The sequence below is a fragment of the Lutra lutra genome, chromosome 3, assembly GCF_902655055.1.
Source record: "Lutra lutra chromosome 3, mLutLut1.2, whole genome shotgun sequence".
NCBI lineage: Eukaryota > Metazoa > Chordata > Mammalia > Carnivora > Mustelidae > Lutra > Lutra lutra.
Genome location: NC_062280.1, coordinates 66,602,618 through 66,626,825, shown reverse-complemented (window position 1 = coordinate 66,626,825; position 24,208 = coordinate 66,602,618). Strand labels below are relative to the sequence as shown.

Genomic DNA, 24,208 nt, shown 5'->3' with positions numbered 1-24,208 from the left:
TGTGTGTGTACCACATTTCCTTTGTCCATTCATTCTGTGCACTTAATGTGAGAGGTCTTCCATTCGCCAATGTTTTCGTCTTTCCTTTTTCTGTTACAGGTGAAAATTCATGTGCTTTTTCCTCCTGCAGTCATCTATGCCTGCTTTCCTCACAGCGGCCACACCTTTATTCCTGTGCTTGTCCTTCGGGTTGGAGTCTTTCTCATGATTCTGTGACTTGCTTGAAAGGTACAGTATGCCTGAAAGGGGAGCCCACCATAGTCTAACAAGCGGTGTCAGCTCTAAGCCACTTGCTAATGGAACGTGGGCTGTGTTCGCTTCGATGCAGCAAGTGTCTGGAGTACATGCTCTCTGGGGTGATTGATGTGAGCCCCTCAGCTGTAATACGGTTTCTGCATGCGAAGCTCATAATGTACACATGTGCTTCAGCAATCTTTAACCTCGTATTTTGTCTTACCTGGTCACAGTTAGGCAAGCTGTGAAGATAGGAAGTTCCAGATTCTGTGCTTAAGAAGTAAATTTTTTTTAAAAAATTTTTATTTATTTATTTGACACAGAGAGATCACAAGTAGGCAGAGAGGCAGGCAGAGAGAGAGGGGGAAGCAGGCTCCCTGCTGAGCAGTGAGCCCACTGTGGGGCTCCATCCCAGGACCCTGAGATCATGACCTGAGCCGAAGGCAGAGGCTTTAACCCACTGAGCCACCCAGGGACCCCGAGAAGTAAAAATTCTTTAAAAAAAAAAAGGGGGTGGGGAGGGAAGTAAAAATTCTTGACACTTCTGTATGGCTTTATTTTTCAAGTTCCTTATCTTGTTTTTATTGTTAACAATAGTCAGGAGTGTTTTCAGTGTGAGTCTTCTGACACCAATTTCAGTAATTAATATCTGGTATTTTAAAAATGAAAATTTTCTTTGTGTAATTTTTTTTGTGTAAGCGACTCTTGGAGCAATTTAATTTTGTTCCACTCTAGATATTTTTAGAAATGTATGTGGAGAATTGTACTAAAGTACTTTAGGGAGTAAGAACAAAAGGGAAAGATAGAGTCAATCCACCAAAGGGATTTCTGCTGGAATATGTACTAGATATATAATAAATACTTTTAAAAAATCATTCACCTTTTGCTTAAAAATCTAGAGAGTTATTCTAAGTTCCAGTTCTTTTCATTGCTCAGAGGAGCGAATGTGTTTTGGTACTGACAGAAATGGTTGCAGAGAAGTTAAATATTTAATGATAAAAAATTCTTAAACTGAGAGAAAGTAGAATCCTAGTCTAGAGGGAAGTTAGTTTTCAAGTGGAAAATTCATGCTGAGTCCAGGAAATTAATGGTGTTTACAGATTTTTCAGATGTAGGCTTACTGAAAATTGAATTCCATCAGGATATAATATTTTGCAATGATACTTTCATGATGAAAGATTTTAATTATTGGTAATGCTTACAAAGAGATTGGCATTTGCTGTTTTTCTCCAGAGACTTATTATGCACCTAATCCTTGTTGACATTGTTCAATTTAGTGTGTCCTCTGAGTCTTTCAGCAGAAGATTAAACTAGGCTATAGACATTTTGGATACAAAGCATTCTTTCACCCCACAAAGATTGTTGAACTGTGCATTAGGGATTGGTGTAATCAATATTACTATCTGATGGTGATTGATATCTAAATAGTAGCTTTTGTTGTTTCTTAAATAATTTCACTAGTTGTTTTCCCATGGGCTGACTTTACTGAGGTGGAATTTTTTGGGGTATTTCTCAGGTGATTTCTGAGCACCAGTTGGGTAACTTAATGCCAATATATGTTAACTAAAAAAGAGTTCCACTTTTTTTTTTTTTCAATAATAAGCTTAGAAGACTTGTAAACATTTATAGATAAAAACATTTTTCTTGATTTACAGGTTAAATAACTTTTAAAATATTGTTTACTAAGTGTCTAGAATATCTTTGGAAGTGCTTATGGGATAAGGTTAAGTGAAAAAGCAGATACTGTTCAGTATTGGCCATAGGGGAAAAATATGCATTTGAAAAGGTCTGGAAGGAGCGCGTAGGTGGCTCAGTCGGTTTGGCGTAGGACTCTTGATTTCGACTCTGATGGGGATCTCAGGGTTGTGGGATAGGGCCCTACATCGGGTTCCACACTCAGCATGGACTCTGCTTGAGATTCTCTCTCTTTCTCCCTTTCCCTCTGCTCCACCCCCTCCCTCTCTGCCCCACCCCCTCCCCCAGCATGTGCTCTCTCTTTCTCTCTAAATAAAATAAATAAAATCTTTAAAAAAAAAATAAAAAGTTCTGGAAGACAACAGACAGGAACATCAATAGTGGTTACAGTTCAGTAAGGGAATTATAATGTATTTCTATTTTTTGCTGATTCTATGTTATAAAATTAAAAACTGAGAAGTTTCTCTGCATGAAATAGCTTTTTATTCTTTAGAAAATATGTTCTCTGCAATGGCAAAAACAAAAAAATAAACAAAAAGCAAACCAAAACATCTCCCAGCATCCTCTACAATAAACAACCTGAAATCCGAAAGAGGTTTTTGGCTCAGACTGAAGGACACAGGGAAGTTATTTCAGTGATTATGTGCAACGTAAGAGGAAACACTGCCTGCACACACTGTTGGAAAGTTTGCAGGCGCTGATCAGTTAGTGCAAGGTCTGAGTTAAGGAGGACCTGGTTAGGGAGAAATAAATGTTGCTTTTCAATTACATCATCAATTTCCTGTTTCTGACTGCTGTCTCTGCTTCTCTGCTCTGCTAATATTAATCATAATGGGATCATGACATAAAGAATAAAGATGAAGAAATGATTTTTTATTTCAAAAGACAGGTGTCTTAGTCGGTTGAGTGTCTGCTTTTGGCTCAGGTTATGATCCTGGAATTCCAGGATTGAGCCCTGCACCAGGCTCTCCTGCTAAGCAGGGAGCCTGCTTCTCCCTCCCTGCTTCTCCCTCTGTCTCTCCACCTTCTCGTGCTCTCTCTCTATCAAATAAATAAAGAAAAATCTTAAAAAACAAACAAACCCAAAAGACTGAGACATGCTGTCCTAGGATGGCTTAAATGTCACTTCCTCCTGAAGTCCTTCCCGTCCAAGCCCAGTACTTCTATGCTTATTCCTTCATGGCCATTATCATTGGGAATCATAAGCGTCCATGTACTTTCCCTTGTTTTGTAGACTCTAAGTTCCTTGAGGATTTAGTCTCTACCTGATAGATGCTTATTGCCTGTGGCACAGGGCAGCACTGAGTAAATGCTGAGTGAATGACAAGCCCTCCAGTAACCTTTTTTGCACCTTCAGTTCTGTACTTTTAACCCATTTGCTCCTTTATAGCTGTGTAATGTCATAAAATCACTCCCCTTTTTTCTTTCCCACTGAGCACTTTTCACACCCCACCTGCCCCATGCCACTTGTCTCAGTGGTCAGTCCTGTATAGCTCTTCCCTGGTATCACCCTTCACCTTGGCTCTCACGCTTTCTGACAGTACAGCTTTGAATGACACTTACCCCTCTGGTGCATTGCCCATAAATATTCCCAAGTGGTCAGCCCTCTCAAATCCAGCAGCAGCCATCAGTTCAAGGGCCCGAGACACAGCCCTGTGAAGGAGTAGTGGCCAAAGGAGTAGATCTGGGTAGGGCTAGAGAGGAGCTGCTTAGAGGAATCAAGAAGGCCCATGTTTGATGGATGAGAAATGCAGTTTTTAGGTGCTCTGGTTGAGAATTCCTCCAGTTAAACAGAAGGAAAATTACACGTTTAAAAGAGCAGTATTAAGTTCTGAGTAAGTAAAATTTAAAATTTCCCCTGTGATATTGGGGAATATTTCTTGTTTTTACTGAACAAATGAGCACTTATAATGTATAATGAATAAATAATTAGGTATCTCAATATAATTTCAAAGTACGTTGGAACTCCTAATATAGCTTTCTCAGTATATTATGCAGTTAAATGAAATGAGTGATAATTTGATACTCAGCCTACACTTTTTGCAGAGTAGTGATTAAGAACATAAGTTCTGGAGTCTGAAGATCTGGCTGTGTGACTTTGGTTAAATTGCTTAATTTTATGCACCTCCTTTGAAAGTTAGGGGGTGGGGAAGTGTTATGACCAACAAATAGGGTTATGAGGCTTTAGGGAGATAAATTAAGTGAAATAATATTTGGTATGTGGCACATATTCTCAATAAACAGGGATGATTATTACGGCTTTTGCATTGGTTCAGAAGAGAGGCAATGTGGAGCAGTTGAGAGAGGACAGGCTTATGAGTTAAACGCACGTTAGCCCCTGCAAGTTACCTTGGCCTCGGTTGAAAACAACTTTGCAGGTTTATTGGGAAAGACTAAAGCTGTATATAATAGCTGTAAAATATAATAGTTAGTAGTTGCAATATTACCTTAAATGTTTACTATGTTAATAAATGCTAAGTTATTTTTAGTAATAGAAATGCCAGGAACAAGGAAAAGCTAATGAGGTGTTAAAATAAGTAAAGAACCAAAATAATCCCTTTGAAGATCTGAAACTTTCCAGATTATTAAAATAATGAAACCATCATTTTTAGCAGGTGAAAATTATGCAGTGATTAATCATTTTAATTTTACTTAATATGTGATATGCTCATGTAGATGTCATCATACCACAAAACTCAAGTTGCAATTTTCCTTTTCTGAAATAATCCTAAATAATACCCCACTCTTGAATTTTATCAATTTAGATTTTTTTGCTAAAAGGACTACAGTTGGGATAAATATTGTCTTTGAAAAAAGACCTCTTACTTCCTGTTAAGGAGATAAAGTGAACTGATAGTTTGAATAAGATACTATGAGGATGTTTAAGTTGCAATGTACAGATACTTTTGAGGACTTTAGAAGATACTATTTACATATTCATTTATGCTTCCATCTATTTATTCATTTATGTGTTCATTCATTTGCTTAGCATATACTTATTTGGCAACTATTACATGCCAGGTTTAGGGACATAACAGTGAGTAAATCAGACACAGTCACAGCTTTTTTGGGAGTTAGAATCAAGTGCAGAAGACAGCTGTTGGTCAGAGAACATTTGGAGAGATAATACATTGGATTTATTTAGTAAAGTCTCTAATAAACACTAAGCTACACTTGGTAATATTAAAACTAATAACTTGCCATTCAACAATAATAGTTCATATGTTTTCTTTCACTTTTTTCCAAAATCCTTTTCTTGAGTTATTGGGTATTAGGTTTGTCTGTGTGTTCCCTGTGATGCTTAGAAAAGCAGATGCTTTATCCATGTAAGCAAGGGCTTCACGAAGAGTAAGGGAAATACCGACCTGCCTTGGGGAAGTCCAGGAGCACTATATATAGAATTGGAGGTCTGGTGCCCGGGAAACCTGCTGAAACACCCAATCCAAGGCCTGGGTTGTCTGATGAAATGTGTACTGTGTATGATATTTACTGCTGCAAAGTTGCAAGTGTATTTTATCCTAGGAGATGATAACAGTCCACTGCCTTCCATTACTCTACATGTCTGGGAATAGTGGGATATAATTTTGATCAGTATTCTGCTGTTTTCACAGATGATCGGCCTTTCTTAATAACCGTGAGACACAGTATAATTTTTGGAATCTCCCTTAATCCCGAAGTGAAGAGCAACGATGCTATGGTCCCCATAGCAGGGGTGATGAACGGTTACGATGTGGAATTTGATGACTCAGAGCAGTTCATCTACTGGGTTGAGAATCCAGTAAGTTTTTAATAACATTGAAAGTGTATAACTGGTTCTTGGACGAGACTGCCTGCACTAATGCCTTCTTACAAGCAAACATTTGTTGGGTGGATAAAAGGGAAATGGTTCAGAAATAAATTAATTTACCACTCAGTTTTTAAAAAAAAATTTGATTTAAATTCAGTTAATTAACACATAGTACCACTAAGTTTATTTTGATTCAGTGAATGATGTACATAGGATCCTGGCTGGCCTGGAGCAGTCAGATAATAAGCATATTTAAGCTATTGGATATTATTTATTCATCCAGCAAGTATTTATTAAGTGCCTACTCTTTGCTCTGTGCTGAACTAATGATTTGCTGCTGTAGAATACACACCAAGAAGAAGGAGTAACAAGGCTTGCTCTTGGGAAGCTTAACCTAGTAGAAGATATTAGATGATCATAAAAATGATAACTCAAGACAAAAAGTAATAGTTCCCTGAGGAAATTCCAGCAAAACATTTGATGCTGGGGTCTTCATCAGCATCTTTGCCTCTAGGATAAGAAGAACACTCCTTCAGTTCCCTTCCTGTGGGAACTCACCCTTTAGAGGAGAAGATCTTTAGATCAAGACCATCAAGATCTTTAGAGGGAAGATCTTTTTGTTTGATGCTTCTCACCTCAATGTAAATAAAATGGGCTTTTATGGCTATTTTGGCCTCCTGATTTTCACTTATGACTTGGGTTATTTTTATGACATTTTTATGACTCTGGTCTGTGGTAGTTGAGAAATGAATCTCTGTAGCCAGTCTCAGAGGCAGCCCAAATGATGAGACTTGAACAGTCCTTGGACACACTTAAAAATCACTGTTTTCAAAGTATTGCTGATGTTAGCATTATACATGATAAGCCCACCCAATGGTGCTGAACCTTTGCCTTGTCTCCAAATGTGAGGAGTGTTCAAGAAACATGGCAGCCAGCAGTAGCCACAGTGAAGAAAGTGCCTCAATGTAGAAACTGTGTCCTTGAAATAGCTCACTTCTCTTCATCTTTCTTTCCAGGGTGAAATTCACAGAGTGAAGACAGATGGCACCAACAGGACAGTATTGGTTTCTCTATCTAGGTTGGGGTCTTCCATGAGCCTGGCCTTAGACTGGATATCAAGAAACTTATATTATACCAGTCCTGGAACTCCATCAATTGAGGTAATGATTCCATAATACTATTTACAGGAACACTGGTTTTTGATTCATCTAAAATCTGTTCACAGGAAATATTTTCCTAGATTTTGAACTTATTTTTCAGCAGGAAGCAAAAGGGAGGAGTTATCAGTATGAACTATCAGTTTTAGAAGTGAAAGAATAAAACCACCTTAGAAATAAATTATTTGGAACTTTCTACTGCCTTATTTTATTTCCCTCCTAAGCATCAATATTAGCTTGTTCATATAAAAGGATTTTAGATGATCTATAAAAATATATAAAAAGAAAAATGAAAAAATTACATAAGGAATTCAGCATTAAGTATGGAAGAATATAGTAGGCTGGAAATTTTCCCTATCTTTCCTCATCAAGTCTGTAACGCTATTTCAGTACAAACCAAATTGATAGGTTACCTCTATTCTAAGATGGAAATCTTTCTATGGCTCCATACAGTTTTTCTAACAGTGAAACAGAAAGTAGAAACTTGATTCTAATTCCTTTGATACTTTCCTCGATGTGATAAGTATTCTTTTTACTTTAATTCCCAGAAGAAATTTTAGATGGGGTACTGGTATACAGTCACATGAAGTAAATCAGAGGTAACTCAACTAGTATTGGTTTGCTCCATTCTGGGACAAGGTTAAAATATGCAAGGGATTATTAAAGGTTTTTATTTATTTATTTGTCAGAGAGAGACAGAGCACAAGCAGGGGGAGCTGCAGAGGGAGAGAGGGAAGCAGGCTCCCCGCTGAGCAGGGAGCCCAACACAGGGCTCCATCCCAGCATCTTGGAATCATGACTTGAGCTGAAGGCAGACACTTAACTGACTGAGCCGCCCAGGCTTCCCTGTAAGGGATTATTAGTTCATAATAATTTGAAAGTGAAAATTTCTAAAGCAAGGGGAGGGTCTTGTGAGGGGGGCAGTTAGCGAGGACGTGCGGAGTGACAGTTCACAGCTCAGGGTGAGGCAACAGCTGCTTAGCTGGTTCTCTATGGAGTATTCAGAAAAATGAAGGTGAGGAAAGCTTCTAACAGTCAAGTGGGTAAGTCAGCAAAGATTGGACAGGGGAAGTGCTTATTTGACGGTCAGAACCATGCTTGTGGTTTACAAAGGTCTTCTACAAACAGGATCTCAGTAAATTCTCACAACATTCCTGAGGGCAGGTAAGGGTAGTGTACATTCACAATTAGAGGGACATTTGCAATATGTACAAAGGCTAACTAACCTCAAGCTCTTAACATGAGGGGGATCTTGGAGATTCATCTGGTTCAAGCCCTTTGTTGTTTAGATAAAAGCCTGAATTTTACATAATTTGAGAAACTGGCTTCAACAGTTAGCTTCACTGCCCTGATTCCCAGGCGGTGTTTTGACTTTGCCTTGTTACAAAGGACAATTCCAGCAGTCCGGCCTGCTGTAACCCCTTTGATAGTGACAGAATACATTTTTTCATAACCTCAACTACAAGTATCACTCTCCCATCAAAAGACGGGCACGATTGACTGCCTAAAACCCTTAATTCCAAACTCATATCTTAGCACATCTTCGTTCTGAATGACAGTGTTTTCCTACTCTGTCTTTTGTCTCTTGCTTTGTAAATGGGGGTCTTCCCTTTTAAATAGTTTTCCGAAAGTAGGGAGCATGTTTCCTCCATCAGTATTAGGTACAATGAAAAGGCACCAGCTGATGGATACTGTGTGAGTGAGTGAATGAATGTGTGTGTGTGTGCGCGGGCGCGCGTGTATACGCACTCGCAATGCCGGTAAGGCCTAAAGTTTGTAATTGTGCCTGAATGCAGTGAGGCACAGAGGAAAGATAATTTGCTTTGGATTCCAAACACCTGCTTTGAGTCTGGCTTACTGATTTACTGAACACATAGTACTAAACAGATCAGTCCCATGGTTAGTCCTGGATCTTCAAAGATGAATAAAATACTTGTTTCTTCCTTTAAGTGGTTCACACATCTGACAGTTAGACATGCAAACAAATAGCTTTGTTCCAGTGTGTTAAGTATAATATGAGCAGTGACTGTAAAGTGTTCTGTGACTAGGGGAAGAGGTAAACGTGTGGGGCGGGAGAATGGCAGGAGAACCAATTACCTGTGAGCTGTGTCCGGAAAGATGACCCATACTTATCTCTGCCAAATGAAGAAGTAAGGAAAAGTCATCCCATGCAGAGAGAAGTACTTGATAAGGACTTTAAGATACAATTTTGTGACTGGGGACAGCACTGTATTTCCTCCACTCACAGGCTATTTGACCTTGGACAAGTTACCTTTACTTCTCTGAGCCTCTGCTTCCATACTGTAAAATGGGATTCTGGCTCAGTAACTAAAAAAGTACTTTTTGACACTAAGGTAGCCCGTGAATACAGAGTCCGGTTTCCCTCAAACCACCAGTATGTTCAGAATAGCCATAGAGGAGCTATGAGAACAATGATCCGGAGGTAAATTGCACTTTTAGTGTTTTTTATTGGTTTTCTCCTTTGGTGTTGTCAGTAGTGACTCTCTCAGGGGAATGTTGGATGGAGTAAGGATGCAGAGATAGTGTTCACTTACTGTTTACATGAACACAATAACTTCCGGGATAAGAATAACTCATATTTAGTTCAAATTTGAAAATAAGAGAAATACTGAATAAATTGTTTTCCACTAGGGGTAGCTGTGTGCCCATTCACTAAACGCAATTATGTCGCTGGAGAATGAGGCATACAGCATGGTTGTGTGAGAGAACTTGATAACATGCCAAAAAAAAAGGAAAAAGAGCTTTCCTTTTAATTTAAAGAGATCCTTAAGCCCAGGAAGAGTAGAGAAATTTTGACAGAAAGAGGCAAATTAAAAAGAAAGATACCACAAAGGAGAGAGAAAAATTTAGAAGAGTGAGGGATTAAAGAGAGGTGTGAATGGGGGTGGGGTGGGGAGAGAGAGTGAGGAAGAGGAGGAGGGAGGAAAAAATACATACAGAGACAGAAAGAGGGCAGAGATAGAAACGTAAACACTGGTACACAAATAATCTATTTGCTTTAAAAAGCAGCTTTATAGAAAAACCTTCATGCCAGTCAGCAATCACATACATCTTCTAATCTCTTACTAGCTGCTTCTCCTCTCAGACAGTCTTAAGTGCATATTAGAATAGCCTCATTCCTATAAGAAAGTGTTTCTAGTATAGTAACCCATATTTTTCTGTGATCTTTCAGGATTCTGCTAACATTAGTTTTCACAATTACAGTGATAATAATTAAAAATAGATAACACTGAGAAAGCCACTTAAGGTCTCTTTCATCATATATAATAATATATAATATATAATATATAATATATAATAATTTCATCATATATAATATGGGCATTCATAATATGGTATCTGTCTCACAGAATTATTGTGAGGATTCAATCCAACAATGCTTAGTATAATGCCTGTGACATAGTAAGTGTCCAGTAAATGGACCGATTAAAAAATAGGAAACACACACTGGGTGCCGTGTTAAAGGTTTTACATGTATTATCTCATAGTTCTGTGAAGAATATCCCATTATTGTCCACATTTTACTAATAAACTAAGTTCAAAGAAGTGAATTTACTCGCCTCAGTCCGATCTAGATGATCAGGGATTTGAACTTTTGCATTTTAACTTGACTGTTAACCCGTCACAGATTTCACTCGGAGTAAATTTGGACTGGTTGGTCAACTGTATTTTTGATGATGGGCCACTGGGTGCCATGGTCAAGTCACTGGGATTCCGGAGATCTCTGGGGCTCCTGTGTTTCTTCCAGAGTTTTCTCCTGTGTCCTTTTCTGTAGACATTTTTGTAGTTTCTCTCAGGTGATGAGTCTGCATGTTTACCCATTTGAATCCTTCTTTTAGGGGCGCCTGGGTGGCTCAGTGGGTTAAGCCACTGCCTTCGGCTCAGGTCATGATCTCAGGGTCCTGGGATCGAGCCCCACATCGGGCTCTCTGCTCAGTCGGGAGCCTGCTTTCCCCTCTCTCTCTGCCTGCCTCTCTGCCTACTTGTGATCTCTCTCTCTGTCACATAAAAAAAAAAAAAAAAAAAAAAAATTCTGAATCCTTCTTTTATCCATATAAATTTCCTCTCCTGAAACTTGAGGTGAGTTGAAGTAGGAATTTAAGGGATAATATTGCTTTTCTTATTTTCTATTGAGCTGATTTCCTCATAGCCCTGAAATATAATTAGGGATTATCTGAATCTCACACAAACCCTCCCATTCATCTCTAATTGGGCTTTGGAATTTGTTGTGTAAGTTCTCCTTCATCTCAGTTTTCTTTGTTTCCCCTTATGAAACTCAGTTCTAAAAAGTGATTTTGTGCTATAGGTTTTGAAACTGCAGGGAGATATCAGATACAGAAAAACACTAATTACCAATGATGGGACAGCTCTTGGAGTTGGTAGTCCAGTTGGCATAACTGTTGATCCTGCTAATGGGTGAGTGTTCATAAATGACACGTATTTTCTATGCAGCACCATTCTTGTTAATATTATGGCCTGATAAAATGGAAGATTTCAAAGTTAGGACCTTTTCTGATTTCATATGCCAACATTTTGAAAAATACAGAGCTTAGTGAGAAAGAGAAATAGCTCTGAGTTAATGTGAAGGATATAATTTGTGTTTTGTTCTATGTTCTTTAAATTAGCAACATTGGATAACTGGATAACATTTGAAGTAGAACTTGAAGAATTCAAGGCTTCCCATAGGTAGAGAGTGGGTTGGAACTGGGGAGTGTTTCTTGAGGTCAAGTGAGCAGTGAAGGTGTAGAAACATTTCAAGGTTTAGCATGATCATGTGGAGGGCTGGAACCAGAGGTTTTGAGTTAGGGGTGGTTGACAGGATGGGAGCTAAAGGTATTTGGGGACAAATATCCTAGAAGGACTTTAATGTCATTATGCTAAGAAGGTACATTTTATTCTTTTGAGAAATAAAAAGCCAGCTGGGAATTGGGAGGAAAGGAATTATGATAGAATCAAATACATATTTCAGGAAGATGGGTCAGATCAGAGTGGAAGAAACCAGGGGCAGGGAGACTAGTTAGGAGAAAATGTTCAGCTAGGGAAGAGTTCCCAGTTAAGGTTAGGTAGCTTAAATTTTTAGTCAACTCAGAAGTCAAAAGAGTTTTGTGACTTTGTCCAGCAAACTTTTGGTAGCCCGGAATTTGAGAGGAGAAAGAAAATTATGACAGGAACTCAGGGCCAATGACTAACAAGTTAAGCACAATGGGAGATCAAGAGAATAAATAAAGATGTTGGTAAAATGCTTATGTATTAAGTCCGGCCAGAGAGGAACCAAAGGTTTGGAAGCTCAGGCAAGTTTTAAGGTTGAAGAACAGGCTCCATAGAAGAAATAAAATAGGAGCAGTGAAGAGATGGGAGAGTTTGGTCAAAGCAGAGAATGTCAGAGTTTGAGAACTTAGAAGTAGAGAAGTTTAGATTTGAAGATGAGGTTCATGGACGGGCATATGGAGGGTGCAAGAGGTTTGCAAATAAAGATTGGAATGAAGGGTTTTGAAGACTTGTGGGAAAAGACCATAAGAGGATTGTCTCCTGAGGCTGTGGCAGCAGATGAGATAGAAGGAATGGAAACTTGGATTCATATCCAGAAGGTATGTCCACAGAGGACTTGGAAAGCAACCCTTCATATACATTAATGAAATTTTATGTATTATGGATTTGGCAGTTCTGTGTGGAGATTAGGTTTATGTATAATATTGCATTTTTCATCACAAAAATCAGAAAAGAAAGTAGCTGGTCTTGTGCCAGATGATGATTTGGAGAAGAGTTAACTAATAGGTCTGAGAAGTGAGCAGGGTGGTACCATGTCCTTCCCAGTGCACTGTATGTGCGTGATTCTTTGAAAGGCATTGATTGTTGATGTAGGCTCTTTCTTAGTCATAAACTTTGAACCTATCTGATCAGGGTTAAGGATCCTCCATCAATGTAGGTTGCTAGCATCCTATTTTAAATACCATTTTCTTTCTTTCTTTCTTTTTTTTTTTTTTTTTAAGATTTTATTCATTTGACAGACAGAGATCACAGGAAGGCAGAGAGGCAGGCAGGGGTGGGGGGAAGCAGGCCAGGGAGCCTGATATGGGGCTCGATCCCAGGACCCTGAGATTATGACCTGAGCCAAAGGCAGAGGCTTAACCCACTGAGCCACCCAGGCGCCCCTAGATACCATTTTCAATAGACTCTATATCCCAATAATAATGAGGAAATATACAGACATTGACAGAACGCCAGCTAAGTACTCCTCCATCTTATATGTCACAAGGTACTAACAGTTCAGATTTCCTCCACTGAACTGTGCACATTTTGAGGACAATCAATAACACTTTTTTTTCCATTTAAATATTTAATGTAACTGTTTTATGCCTGTCTGTTTTGTGAAATGCTGGTGTTTTTCCATGGTTGAAGGAAACTGTACTGGTCAGACCAAGGAACAGACAGTGGTATTCCGGCCAAGATTGCAAGTGCTAACATGGATGGCAAATTTCCAAAAGTTCTCTTCACGGGGAACCTTGAACACCTGGAGTTCATCACCCTTGATATTGAGGAGCAGAAACTCTACTGGGCGGTCACGAGCACGGGAGTGGTACGCGCACCCTGTTGATCTTCATTGCTGAGCTTGTGTAGCTGATACTGATGTTCCTTGTCTGTCTGGGGCTCCTGAACAATCTCCCTTGGCCACTTGGACCAGTGTTTTATTGCCCTTTCTTCCTAATAACTTTTTTCCCTAGAGCAAATATTGCCCTAGTTGAAGTCATTTTTCACTAGTTTGTGCATAGTTCCTTATAGAGTAATTTTCATTGCCGTTTCCCCGATCCTTTGCTTTTCTTCAAGATAAAATATTTCCAATTTTCATTTCTTATTTGTCCTTGAAGAGCCATTTCTTTCATGTTTTAGTGATTTCAGTGCTTTTCTTTGAAAGTTATCCAGGCTCTCCAGTTGTAGAGACTAAAGGAAAAAAAAGTAAATACCAAGCTTTTGAGCATGGCATCCCCTCCTGCTACGTGCCATTCTCTAAGGTCTTAACATGGTTGATGCATATGGGAAAAGTCCCTTTGGTGGTAATTTTAAACTTCAAGGTTGAGCTCATTATTTTCTGCAGTAAGATGAAGAAACTATATAATTACGTCCATTCACAGAAATAATGTTTGATCACCACTGTTGTGCTTATGCAATTGAGCTGGGACAAGGCACATAGAAGGTGCTCAGTAATAACTATTGATCAATTAAAATATTGCTGTGGATATTGTATTGAATGTGTGCCAGTCTCTTCCCTGTTTTTTATTTTTTTCATTTTTGTTTTTTTTCTAATTTAAAATCATCTTTAGTAATTTGTTTTTATGAAATTTCATCATTAGTATGTATCTGTTTTTTCTGAAGAGCAGGCTGTGACCCAGTCTTTGCATTGGTCAGTTCCTTTCAGTGGTTGGTAGTAAATGAATCCCTGTAAATCATTATTATCATTATCATTATTATTATTTTTAGTTAACCAGCATTTAGTACATCATAAGTTTTTGTTGTATTGTTCAACAGTTCATTAGTTGCATATAACACCCCATCCTCATCCCAACATGTGCCCTCCTTAATACCCATCACCCAGTTACCCCATCCACCCACATCCCTTCCTTCTGTAAGCCTCAGTTTGTCTCCCAGAGTCCAGAGTCTCTCATGGTTTGTTTCCATCTCTGATTTTTTCCCATTCAGTTTTCCTCCCTTCCCCTGTGGTCTTCTGTCCTATTTCTTATATTCCACATATGAGTGAAACCTTATGATAATTGTCCTTCTCTGCTTGACTTAATTTCACTTAGCATAATCCGTTCCAGTTCCATCCATGATGATGCAAATGGTGGGTATTCATCCTTTCTGATGGCTGGGTAATACTCCATTGTATATATGAACCACATCTTCTTTATCCATTTGTCTGTTGAAGGGCATCTCGGCATCTTGTGGACATTACTGCTATGAACATGGGGTGCATGTGCCCCTTCTTTTTACTACATCTTTATCTTTTCTTCCCTGCTTTTTAAATAGTAGTGATTTCAGATCTGTTTTTGACATTGATGGTCTCCATAATATTGCACAGTAGGTCTGATGTTCAGTTTGTTGTTAATTCAGCAGTGCCAGTTTCAATCCTAATATGGATTTAGAGTGGTGATAAACTAAGAGCACTGAAAAGAAGTAGTGATGTGTGAAAGCACTTCACGGACTTCGATGTCTGTATGCAGTAATGGGGGAGCTCTTGCCACATGGTGTGATCTCTGTGGACAACTTACTATGTCCCAGACAGTGCCCACCACCTTTCTCCCTTCCTATTTTCACATCTGCTCTGCCCTCCTGAATGTGTGGGCTTTTTGGAGGTGTGACTATCTTTTCTCCCAGGTTAGAACCCTCATGTTTCCCTTACTCTAATAACCACGTCCTTATTTAATCATCAAAAAGTGCTGGCCATTTGTCCTCTGCCTCTTTTCTCAGGTGCAGCCTTTCTCTGCCACCTCCACCCTTCTGAGCCTTGATCGGATGATCGCTGTCCTTAATCAACCTTGCTTTCACGATGGAGGCATGTTGTCTTCATAAATCTGCAACAAATAGGTTTGATCACTGCTCGGCTTGAGGAATAGCTCCAGATACCTCAGCTGAGCTTGGACAGCTAATCTGGTCCTCATCGCTTCTTTAGAGCTCCCCTCCAAGCTTATCTTCCCTCTGCTCTGACTTTCTGGAACTTCTGTCAGTTTCTAGGGCATAACCTGCTCTTGTAACTGCTGGGTTTCCTTGTCCAGTGAGGTAGTGAGCCAAACCTCATTTGTCTCTCTCGCCAGTACTCAGCTCAGATCCTGGCACAGAGGAGGCCTTTGAGACAAGTTTCTGGAATGAAATCAAACCAGCTGTGTCTACAGTTTATTTTTCTTCTAGAAGCAGACTTGTCATTTCCCATTAGGAACTTCATTTTTGTGAGTTCTTTTCCAGCTTATCACAGTCATTTTGACTAAGACTTGTTACCTGTTCGAATACAACAGCAGCATTCAATACACCATTCGAATACAACCTTGTCCCATTCAGTCTTGCTGTCTTGTCATTGAATGAAACATGTTTCCTAGTCCCATTGCAGAAATCGTTGGTGAAGATGTTAAATGCAGGGTCAGTCAGCTCCTGGGTAATGATCTACAGTTCGACACTAAATGTGTATCCTTGTCCAGAATATGACAGGGACTAGCGAGGTTTAGTTCCCCTTTTCTTCACCATGTCGTCTGAGAATGTTAGTTGTCTTACTTGAGCTGAAACTTCATTGTCAGTGAAATGGGCATGATGACATTTGCTTGGCCTACTGCTCCATGTCATTGTGACTATCAAATCCTAAAACAGATACGAAAAATCTCTGTGAAGGATAGAGTGCTATATAGATGTCGTGTATTTTTAATAAGAGAATGTAGTTTGCTGGAGGGGAGGTTGGTGAGGGGTTGGAGTAACTGGGTGGTGGGCATTAAGGAGGGCCTGTGATGTGCTAAGCCCTGGGTGTTCTATATCCCTGATAAATTACTGAACTCTGTATCTGAAATTAATGATGTACTATAGGTTGACTAATTGAAATTAAGTTAAAAAAGAGAGAGAGAGAATGTTAGTTTTAAATGTTTTCTCTCATTTAACCATCAATCAGTCAATCATGACAATTCTGATGTTTTAGATCGAAAGAGGAAATGTGGATGGTACAAATAGAATGATCCTGGTGAACCGTCTTTCCCACCCCTGGGGAATTGCTGTCTATGATTCCTTCCTTTATTATACGGATGAACACTATGAAGTCATTGAAAGAGTTGATAAGGCCACTGGGGACAACAAAGTAGTCTTGAGAGAGAATTTTCCAAATTTGAGAGGTCTTAGAGTTTATCACAGACATGGTAAGTATTTGTTACTGAAACACACACATTCATGAATGTAAAATGTACATTCACACATCTGCACACTTATATATGTAAGTTCATGCCTGCACATAGACCCATGTACACATACATGCATGTGAATTGAAATTACCCCAAATATTTTTGAAATGATAGCCCTGTCCTAAGGTTGGCTGAGTGTCAGAGACTAACCTGGCATCTGAAAGGCCAGGCTGACTTCAGAGTAAGCTTAGTCCCATTCTTTCCCCATCATTTTAAATTCCTTACTTTGCTTTGCTTCATAGCGGTCCCTGACATCTGTCAGTTTGTTGTCTATTGTTTCTGGTTAGTACGTAACCTCCATAAGGACAGGCATTTTTTTCTGTCTTGTATCTTGCTCTGTATCCAGTAACTAGATGAGTTCCTGGCTCGTTGAAGGTGGTCAGGAAACATTGGTTGGGTACCTGATGGGGAAGTGTTAATAGGTTAGAATTTCTAATCTTAAAGGGAATACTTGCTGTTTTCAGCATTTTTTCGTAGATAATCTAACTTTTGATTCGCCCCTTAAACTAGCATTATGATACAGAAATTATTTTTTGAAGTTTTGACATATTGTGTAGCTTTTAGTCTCTAACCAAAGTTGACTAAACAGTTTGCTGTCTGTAACTTAGGTTTGTCACTTGGCATTTGTTTTTATTGCATATGAAACAAACCTTTAAATGTTCTTAATTAATATATTCTAAATCAAATGCCCATCACATTGTTGGTCATATAATTAAAACTGATACAATTTTAAATGCCAGTACATAGGTCAGAAGGGTGAAAAAAATTAGAATTTGCACACTGATCTCCCCAATTCTTCTAATTTCTGTATGATTTATGGAAGAAAAAAAATTGATGTTCCATTCTCTATAATAGTTGTGGTACCTTTATGTGTTAATTGTTTAAGCTGTAGTCTCTTCAATGCTGTTTTTAGGTTGTTAACCCAGGTGCTGTATTTTGTTACTGATTTTTGTAAGAATTATTCGGTGACCCAATACAAGATATTTGAGGTAGAGTGTCAAGTATGTGAGGTCAAAAGTTACAAACTAATTTTGATTTCATTTAGATCCATCCTCCAATGGCTGTAGCAACAATGGGAATGCCTGTCAGCAGATTTGCCTGCCTGTACCAGGAGGATTGTTCACATGTGCCTGTGCCAGTGGACTGAAACTCAATCCTGATAATCGGACCTGTTCTCCATATAGCTCTTTTCTTGTTGTTTCAATGCTGTCTGTAATCACAGGCTTTAGCTTGGAATTTTCAGATCACTCCGAAGCCATGGTGCCAGTGGCCGGCCAAGGTATGCCAACTCCAGTAGAAGTAAGATTTCACTCTGCTGCCATGTGAAATTCTTGGTGCCATAAAGCCATTCTCCATGTTTGGATTTAGCATGTAATGAAGCTTGTGTTTCTCTTGAGATAAACTGGCTCTGCCTTGAATTGTTCTCAAATGTTAGCGTACATCAGAATTGGAGAGCTTGTTAAAACTCAGATCTTGGCCCCATCTCCAGATTTCCCCGTTTAGTCGTCTGGAGTAAGGCTAGAGAATCCACATTCCTTTTTTTAAAAAAACATTTTAATTTCTGGGGCGCCTGGGTGGCTCAGTGGGTTAAATCCTCTGCCTTCAGCTCAGGTCATGATCCCAGGGTCCTGAGATTGAGCCCCGCATCAGGCTCTCTGCTTGGCAGGGAGCCTGCTTCCTCTCCTCTCTCTCTCTGCCTGCCTCTCTGCCTACTTGTGATCTCTCTGTCAAATAAATAAATAAAATCTTTAAAAAAAATTTAATTTCTAAAAATTTTTAAAATTTTTAAAATTAAGTTCAATTAGCCATCATTAGTTTTTTTTAAGATTTTATTTATTTGACAGATTTATTTGACCTGAGCCAAAGGCAGAGGCTCAACCCACTCCGCCACCCAGGCACTTCAACCCACCATTAGTTTTTGATGTAGTGTTCATTGATTCATTGGTTGCATATAACACCCAGTGCTCATCAGATCATGTGCCCTCTTAATGCCTGTCACCCAGTAACTCCCACTCCCCTCCCTTCTTCAACCCTCAGTTTGCATTCCTAGCAAGTTCCCAGGGCATGATGATGTCGCTGGTCCCTGGATCATACTGAGAGTGACAGGCCTAGAGCAAGATAGAATGTAGCATGAGACTGCAAGAAGTATGCAGAGTTGGTGTTTAGAAGAACAGTTAATGGAGATTTGGTATCAAGGTTAGACTCTTATTTAGAATAGTAATACAGTAGTCCATAATCTGGTTTATTAAGATGTATTTGATGAGTTGAAATAAATGAGTTGGCAGTATTAGAATCTCCTTAGTAACTGTATTTTTGCAGTATTTTGTGTTTGTATACTGTGAACATAGAAAATGATCCCTGTTACCATAGGAGGAACCAAGTGTTTACTAGCATCACAAGGGGTATGTCATGGATAATGATAGAAATAAAAGATAGAAAAGGAAGAAAAAGGGTGAAGGGAATGGAGGGGAGGAAGAGATGGTCAGAAGAGATGACCATACACATGGTGGAAAGAGTCAGAGAATGTCTGGTACCATGTATGCTCTTGGCTGATGGTGATAGGCATGAGTACGCATGACTCCTCTTTGTTTTCCCCACATCTGAAATGTTATGGCTCTAAATTACCATCTTGTAAAGATCATAAAATCAATTATTTTTTCTCCCAACTTTTCATTTTGAAAAATTTCAAATCAGAAAAGTTGAACGAAAGGGACAGTGAACATCCTTACGTTGTACACGTAGATAGAAAAATTGTTAGTATTTCAACACATTGGAACGCTCAATTTTTGCATACATGCACATGCATATACGTACATTTAATGTTACTGGTTTCAGGGGCACAGTGTCCTCATAGATTCAAGTTTTTATTCATTTTTAAAATTCAGTGTGTTATAAAATTTACCACAATTACTCTTGATACTCTATTGGCTTCATTTTGGCCAAGTAGATTTTCCATTGGAACCAATTATTGCTTGTATTCTTTGGACATGATTCCGTGAGTGTTTATGTGCTTCCTTGCCTCTGGGTCTAAGAGCTTCGAGGCTCACCTTGTACCTTCCCTTCCCAAACTTAGAATCCGCTATTTTTCTTGGGAGCCAGTTCTCATTATTGTGGGAAATGGCTTTTAGAAACCAAGATCTGGGTGCTGGGTGTACTCACTGCGACTGAGAAACAGTTTCATTTTGTCCCAGAGACATGGTCAGAGCAGGGGGTTGGGAATCACAGTTGGAGAGGAAAGGCAGGAATGTCAAAGTTCTAGTTCCAGTTAGAGCATTGTTTAATGAACTTGTCTTCAATGTTTCAGGACGAAATGCACTGCATGTGGATGTTGATGTGTCTTCTGGTTTTATTTACTGGTGTGATTTTAGCAGCTCTATGATAACTCAAAATGCAATCTATAGAATCAAACCCGATGGGTCTGATTTTACAAACATCGTTACACAAGGGATAGGAGAAAACGGAGTTCGGGGCATTGCAGTGGATTGGGTAGCAGGTAGGTAAGCTGTATAGGGATTTCATTGAGAAATATTTTGGTGTTTACATGTTATTTTATGCTTGAAAGTTTAATGCTGTATGTGCTGTAAGTCTATTTTTCTAGATAACTGTTGGTATTATTTAAGGTAAATTGAATTATGCTTTTAGACTAAGCTGTATGCCTGGTAAGTTAATGACAAGGTGTTTCAGTGGACAGAGTCATAACAATTCATTTTCTTCCATTATTAACATAATCAAAACTATAGGCAGAATGGCTTGAAAAATTACGTTGATTTTTTTCACACTTAAATTAGCACCTAATTTCTAAATTAGAAATGTCTAAATTTTCAAAGAATAAGGGATATTAAAATAAGTGAACCATGAAATGACAATGATTTATTTTAAAGCTGAGCAATTTTAGTTGACAAATTCTTAATTGCTTATCTTGTTAATGTATAAAAATCCTTTGATCATTAGGCACTTCTTTATTGTAATTATATTGAAATGCTTGACCCAGTATTACATTAACTTAGTCGTATTGATTCATGTACTAAATTATATTACTTTTATTTTTAATTTTTTTTAATAATGACATACACAGCATACACTTAGTAATATTGTAAGCAACTCTAGGAATACAAATGTGGTCTCGAGGTGGTAACAGAACCCGTCACCCCTGACTTATTCCCTCATTAACCATTGTTGTAGCTCCCCATGAACCCTGCCTGTTCATAACCCCTGTCTCTCCTTTGATGTACTAAGACATTGAATTGGTTGGTCATTACCCTCATGTAAGACTTGACATGTTCCCACTCTTGCATAGCAAAATTCTTTAAAAATTTTTAATTTAAATTCCAGTAAGTTAACATACAGTATAATACTAGTTTTAGGGGTCATGTACTTAATTTTAAATTACCATTTGTTTTTATTTAATGATGAACTGAGAAACAGATGTATTAAATGTATTATAATTTTCATAATATGATCCTAGTCTATAAAAATAGGTATCATTGTGTGTTAATCAGTTTGATAAGTAGGCATCACTTAGAAATACTAAAATATATTATGAAAATCTAGGTGCTATCATAAGAGTTTATTGTAAATATTAAATATCATAGAGAAGTCTTTAATTGGATTCCTAAATCCCATTTCTGATTACAAATTACTGTATTACTTCTGAGAGTATAGCTAAAGCAGGGGTCAGCAGTCTATGGTCTATGGACCAAATGCAGCTCACAGTTTTATTGAGAAATAATTGACACACATCAGTGTGTAAGTTTAAGTCATATGGCATCATAATTTGATTTACATATTGTGAAACGGTTATCAGGATAGGGACAGCTAAAAATCTCATATAGATACAATAAAAAGGAAAGAGGAAAAGAAAAAATTTTTTTCTCCTTTTTAATGAGAACTCTTAGGATTGATTCTTTTAACTACTTTCATATATACCATACACCAGTGTTAACTATAGTCATTATGTTGTACGTCCTCAGTACTTATTTTTTTTAATAACTAGAAATTTGGACCATGCCTGTTTTTGTAAGGTTTTATAGGAACACAGCTGTGCCCATTTGTCCATGACCTGCTTTTCATGTTTACAGTGGCAGATCTGAGTCCTTGGGAAAGAAACAATATGCTCTACAAAGCCTAAAATATTTACTATCTGACTCTTTATGGAAAAAGTTTGCCAAACCTAGATGAAAGGATTTGAATATATAAAGGGTAGATCAGTAACATATTGCATATTGGCTTGATTTCTTCAGAGCTATTTTTACTTGGACCTAGGAACCAAAATAGATGTCTCTTGGTAACAGAGTTGACCATTCAACAGGTTTTTGACTTGGTGGAATCAGTATGGGATCAATCACTCTCTATTCATTTTACCATCTTCACACCATTGTGTTTTTATTCTAGCATTCACATTGTTCTGAAATGTCCAAAGACAAATGGGTTTTTCTTTTGGTCGCTTTAGAGTTTCATCCATGTGATGAAAACAGCTATGCTAGTCAGACTAGACTCTTAATACTAAGCATAAAGGAGCGCTTGAAGACATCGAAATAAGCTGAGAAGCTGTTGGCTCTCCCTCTTTGCTCATTTTGTCATGTTGGGAGTAGAAGTTATGCCATGATAATGTGTGTTAGAGTGTTTGGAGATTTAGGTGTTAAACATTCAGGTGGAAGAGGAAGAACATTCTGGAAAATGATTTTTCAGTAGCAAGTGGGTTATGACGTTTGCTATGAATTCTGATCTGGTTTAGAAGCTGAAGGCGGGCACTTCCTCTTTAAATCTGAAGAAACAATTTTTTTCAAAAGGATTTATTCATTTATTTGAGAGAAAGAGAGTGTGTGAGGGTTGGGGAGAGGCAAAGGGAAAGGGAGAGACTCTCAAGCAGGCTCTCCACTGAGCGTGGAACCCCACATGGGGCTTCATGCAGGCTCTTCACAGGGCTGGGTCTCCCATCCCTGAGACCTTGACCTGAGCCACCCAGGCGCCCCAAAACAATTTCTTTAGTTCCTAAGAGTAAATATTTATTTTTCTAACTCTAAACTGGGACTGTTACTATCTTGTAAAAGACAGCATTTATTGACCCAAACCTCAGCTTTTTATATTTTGTTCTGAATTTGAAAAGTTTCCCTCTTTTTCCTTCTTGGTTTTGCATTTATCAGCATGTTCTTTCATTTTCCTGCAGGAAATCTTTATTTCACCAATGCTTTTGTGTCTGAAACACTGATAGAAGTTCTGCGGATCAACACCACTTACCGCCGTATTCTCCTTAAAGCCACTGCAGATAGGCCCAGGGATATTGTTGTAGACCCCAAGAATAGATACCTCTTCTGGGCTGACTATGGGCAGAGCCCAAAGATTGAACGTTCTTTCCTTGATTGTACTAATCGAACTGTGCTTGTATCAGAAGGCATTGTCACCCCACGGGGCTTGGCAGTAGACCATAGCAATGGTTACGTTTATTGGGTTGATGATTCTTTAGATATAATTGCAAGGATTGGTATTGAGGCACAGGAATCTGAAGTGATTCGTTATGGCAGTCGTTACCCTACTCCTTATGCCATCACTGTTTTTGGAAATTCTATCATATGGGTAGACAGGAATTTAAAAAAAATCTTCCAAGCCAGCAAGGAACCAGACAGCAGTGAGCCACCAACAGTGATAAGGGACAATCTCAGCTGGCTAAGAGATGTGACCATCTTCGACCAGAGTGTTCAGCCCCGGTCACCAGCTGAGGTCAACAACAACCCTTGCTTGGAAAATAATGGTGGATGCACCCATTTCTGCTTTGCTTTGCCTGGATTGAACACCCCAAAATGTGGCTGTGCCTTTGGAACCCTAGAAGGTGATGGCAAGAGCTGTGCCCTTCCAACAGAAGATTTTCTCATCTTTGCCTTGGAGAACACCTTGAGAAGCTTACACTTGGACCCTGAGTCTCATAGCCCACCTTTCGAAGCAATACGTGTGAATAGAATTGCTGTAGACCTGGTCTATGATAGCATAACTAACAGAATCTACTTCACACAATCTTTTCCATCTGGAAATGGTCAGATTTCGTATGTCAATCTAAATTCAGGGACCAGGTCTCCTACGACCATTATTTCAGGTAAGGGCACTCCAGGAGCAGCTTCTCTTGGAAGTTGATGCAGCGTAATCAACACATGTGTTTGACCCAGAGGTTCTAAAATGCCTTTTGAGACTCTAATGCCTTTGTGTGTGTTTGTTGGTATATATCCAGGTAGAGGGAATCCTGATGGCATTGCCTTTGACTGGATCAATAGAAGAATTTATTACAGTGACTACATCAACCAGACAATTTACTCCATGGCTGAGGATGGTTCTCAGCGCACTGTGATTGCCCATGTTTCAAAGCCAAGAGCAATTGTATTAGATCCTTGCCGAGGGTA

General features: G+C 38.7%; 1 protein-coding gene across 1 annotated transcript in view; it reads left to right on the top strand.

Moving 5' to 3' along the window:
- The window catches only part of LRP2 (LDL receptor related protein 2), a 173,500-nt gene that overhangs the window by 74,679 nt on the left and 74,613 nt on the right, over positions 1-24,208 (top strand). Inside the window, exons 30-39 of the mRNA XM_047722149.1 lie at positions 100-228; positions 5,541-5,707; positions 6,733-6,876; positions 11,201-11,310; positions 13,294-13,471; positions 16,565-16,778; positions 17,866-18,099; positions 20,125-20,313; positions 22,987-23,907; positions 24,040-24,205. Coding sequence (XP_047578105.1) covers positions 100-228; positions 5,541-5,707; positions 6,733-6,876; positions 11,201-11,310; positions 13,294-13,471; positions 16,565-16,778; positions 17,866-18,099; positions 20,125-20,313; positions 22,987-23,907; positions 24,040-24,205 — 2,452 coding nt within the window. The remainder of the gene's footprint in view (positions 1-99; positions 229-5,540; positions 5,708-6,732; positions 6,877-11,200; positions 11,311-13,293; positions 13,472-16,564; positions 16,779-17,865; positions 18,100-20,124; positions 20,314-22,986; positions 23,908-24,039; positions 24,206-24,208) is intronic.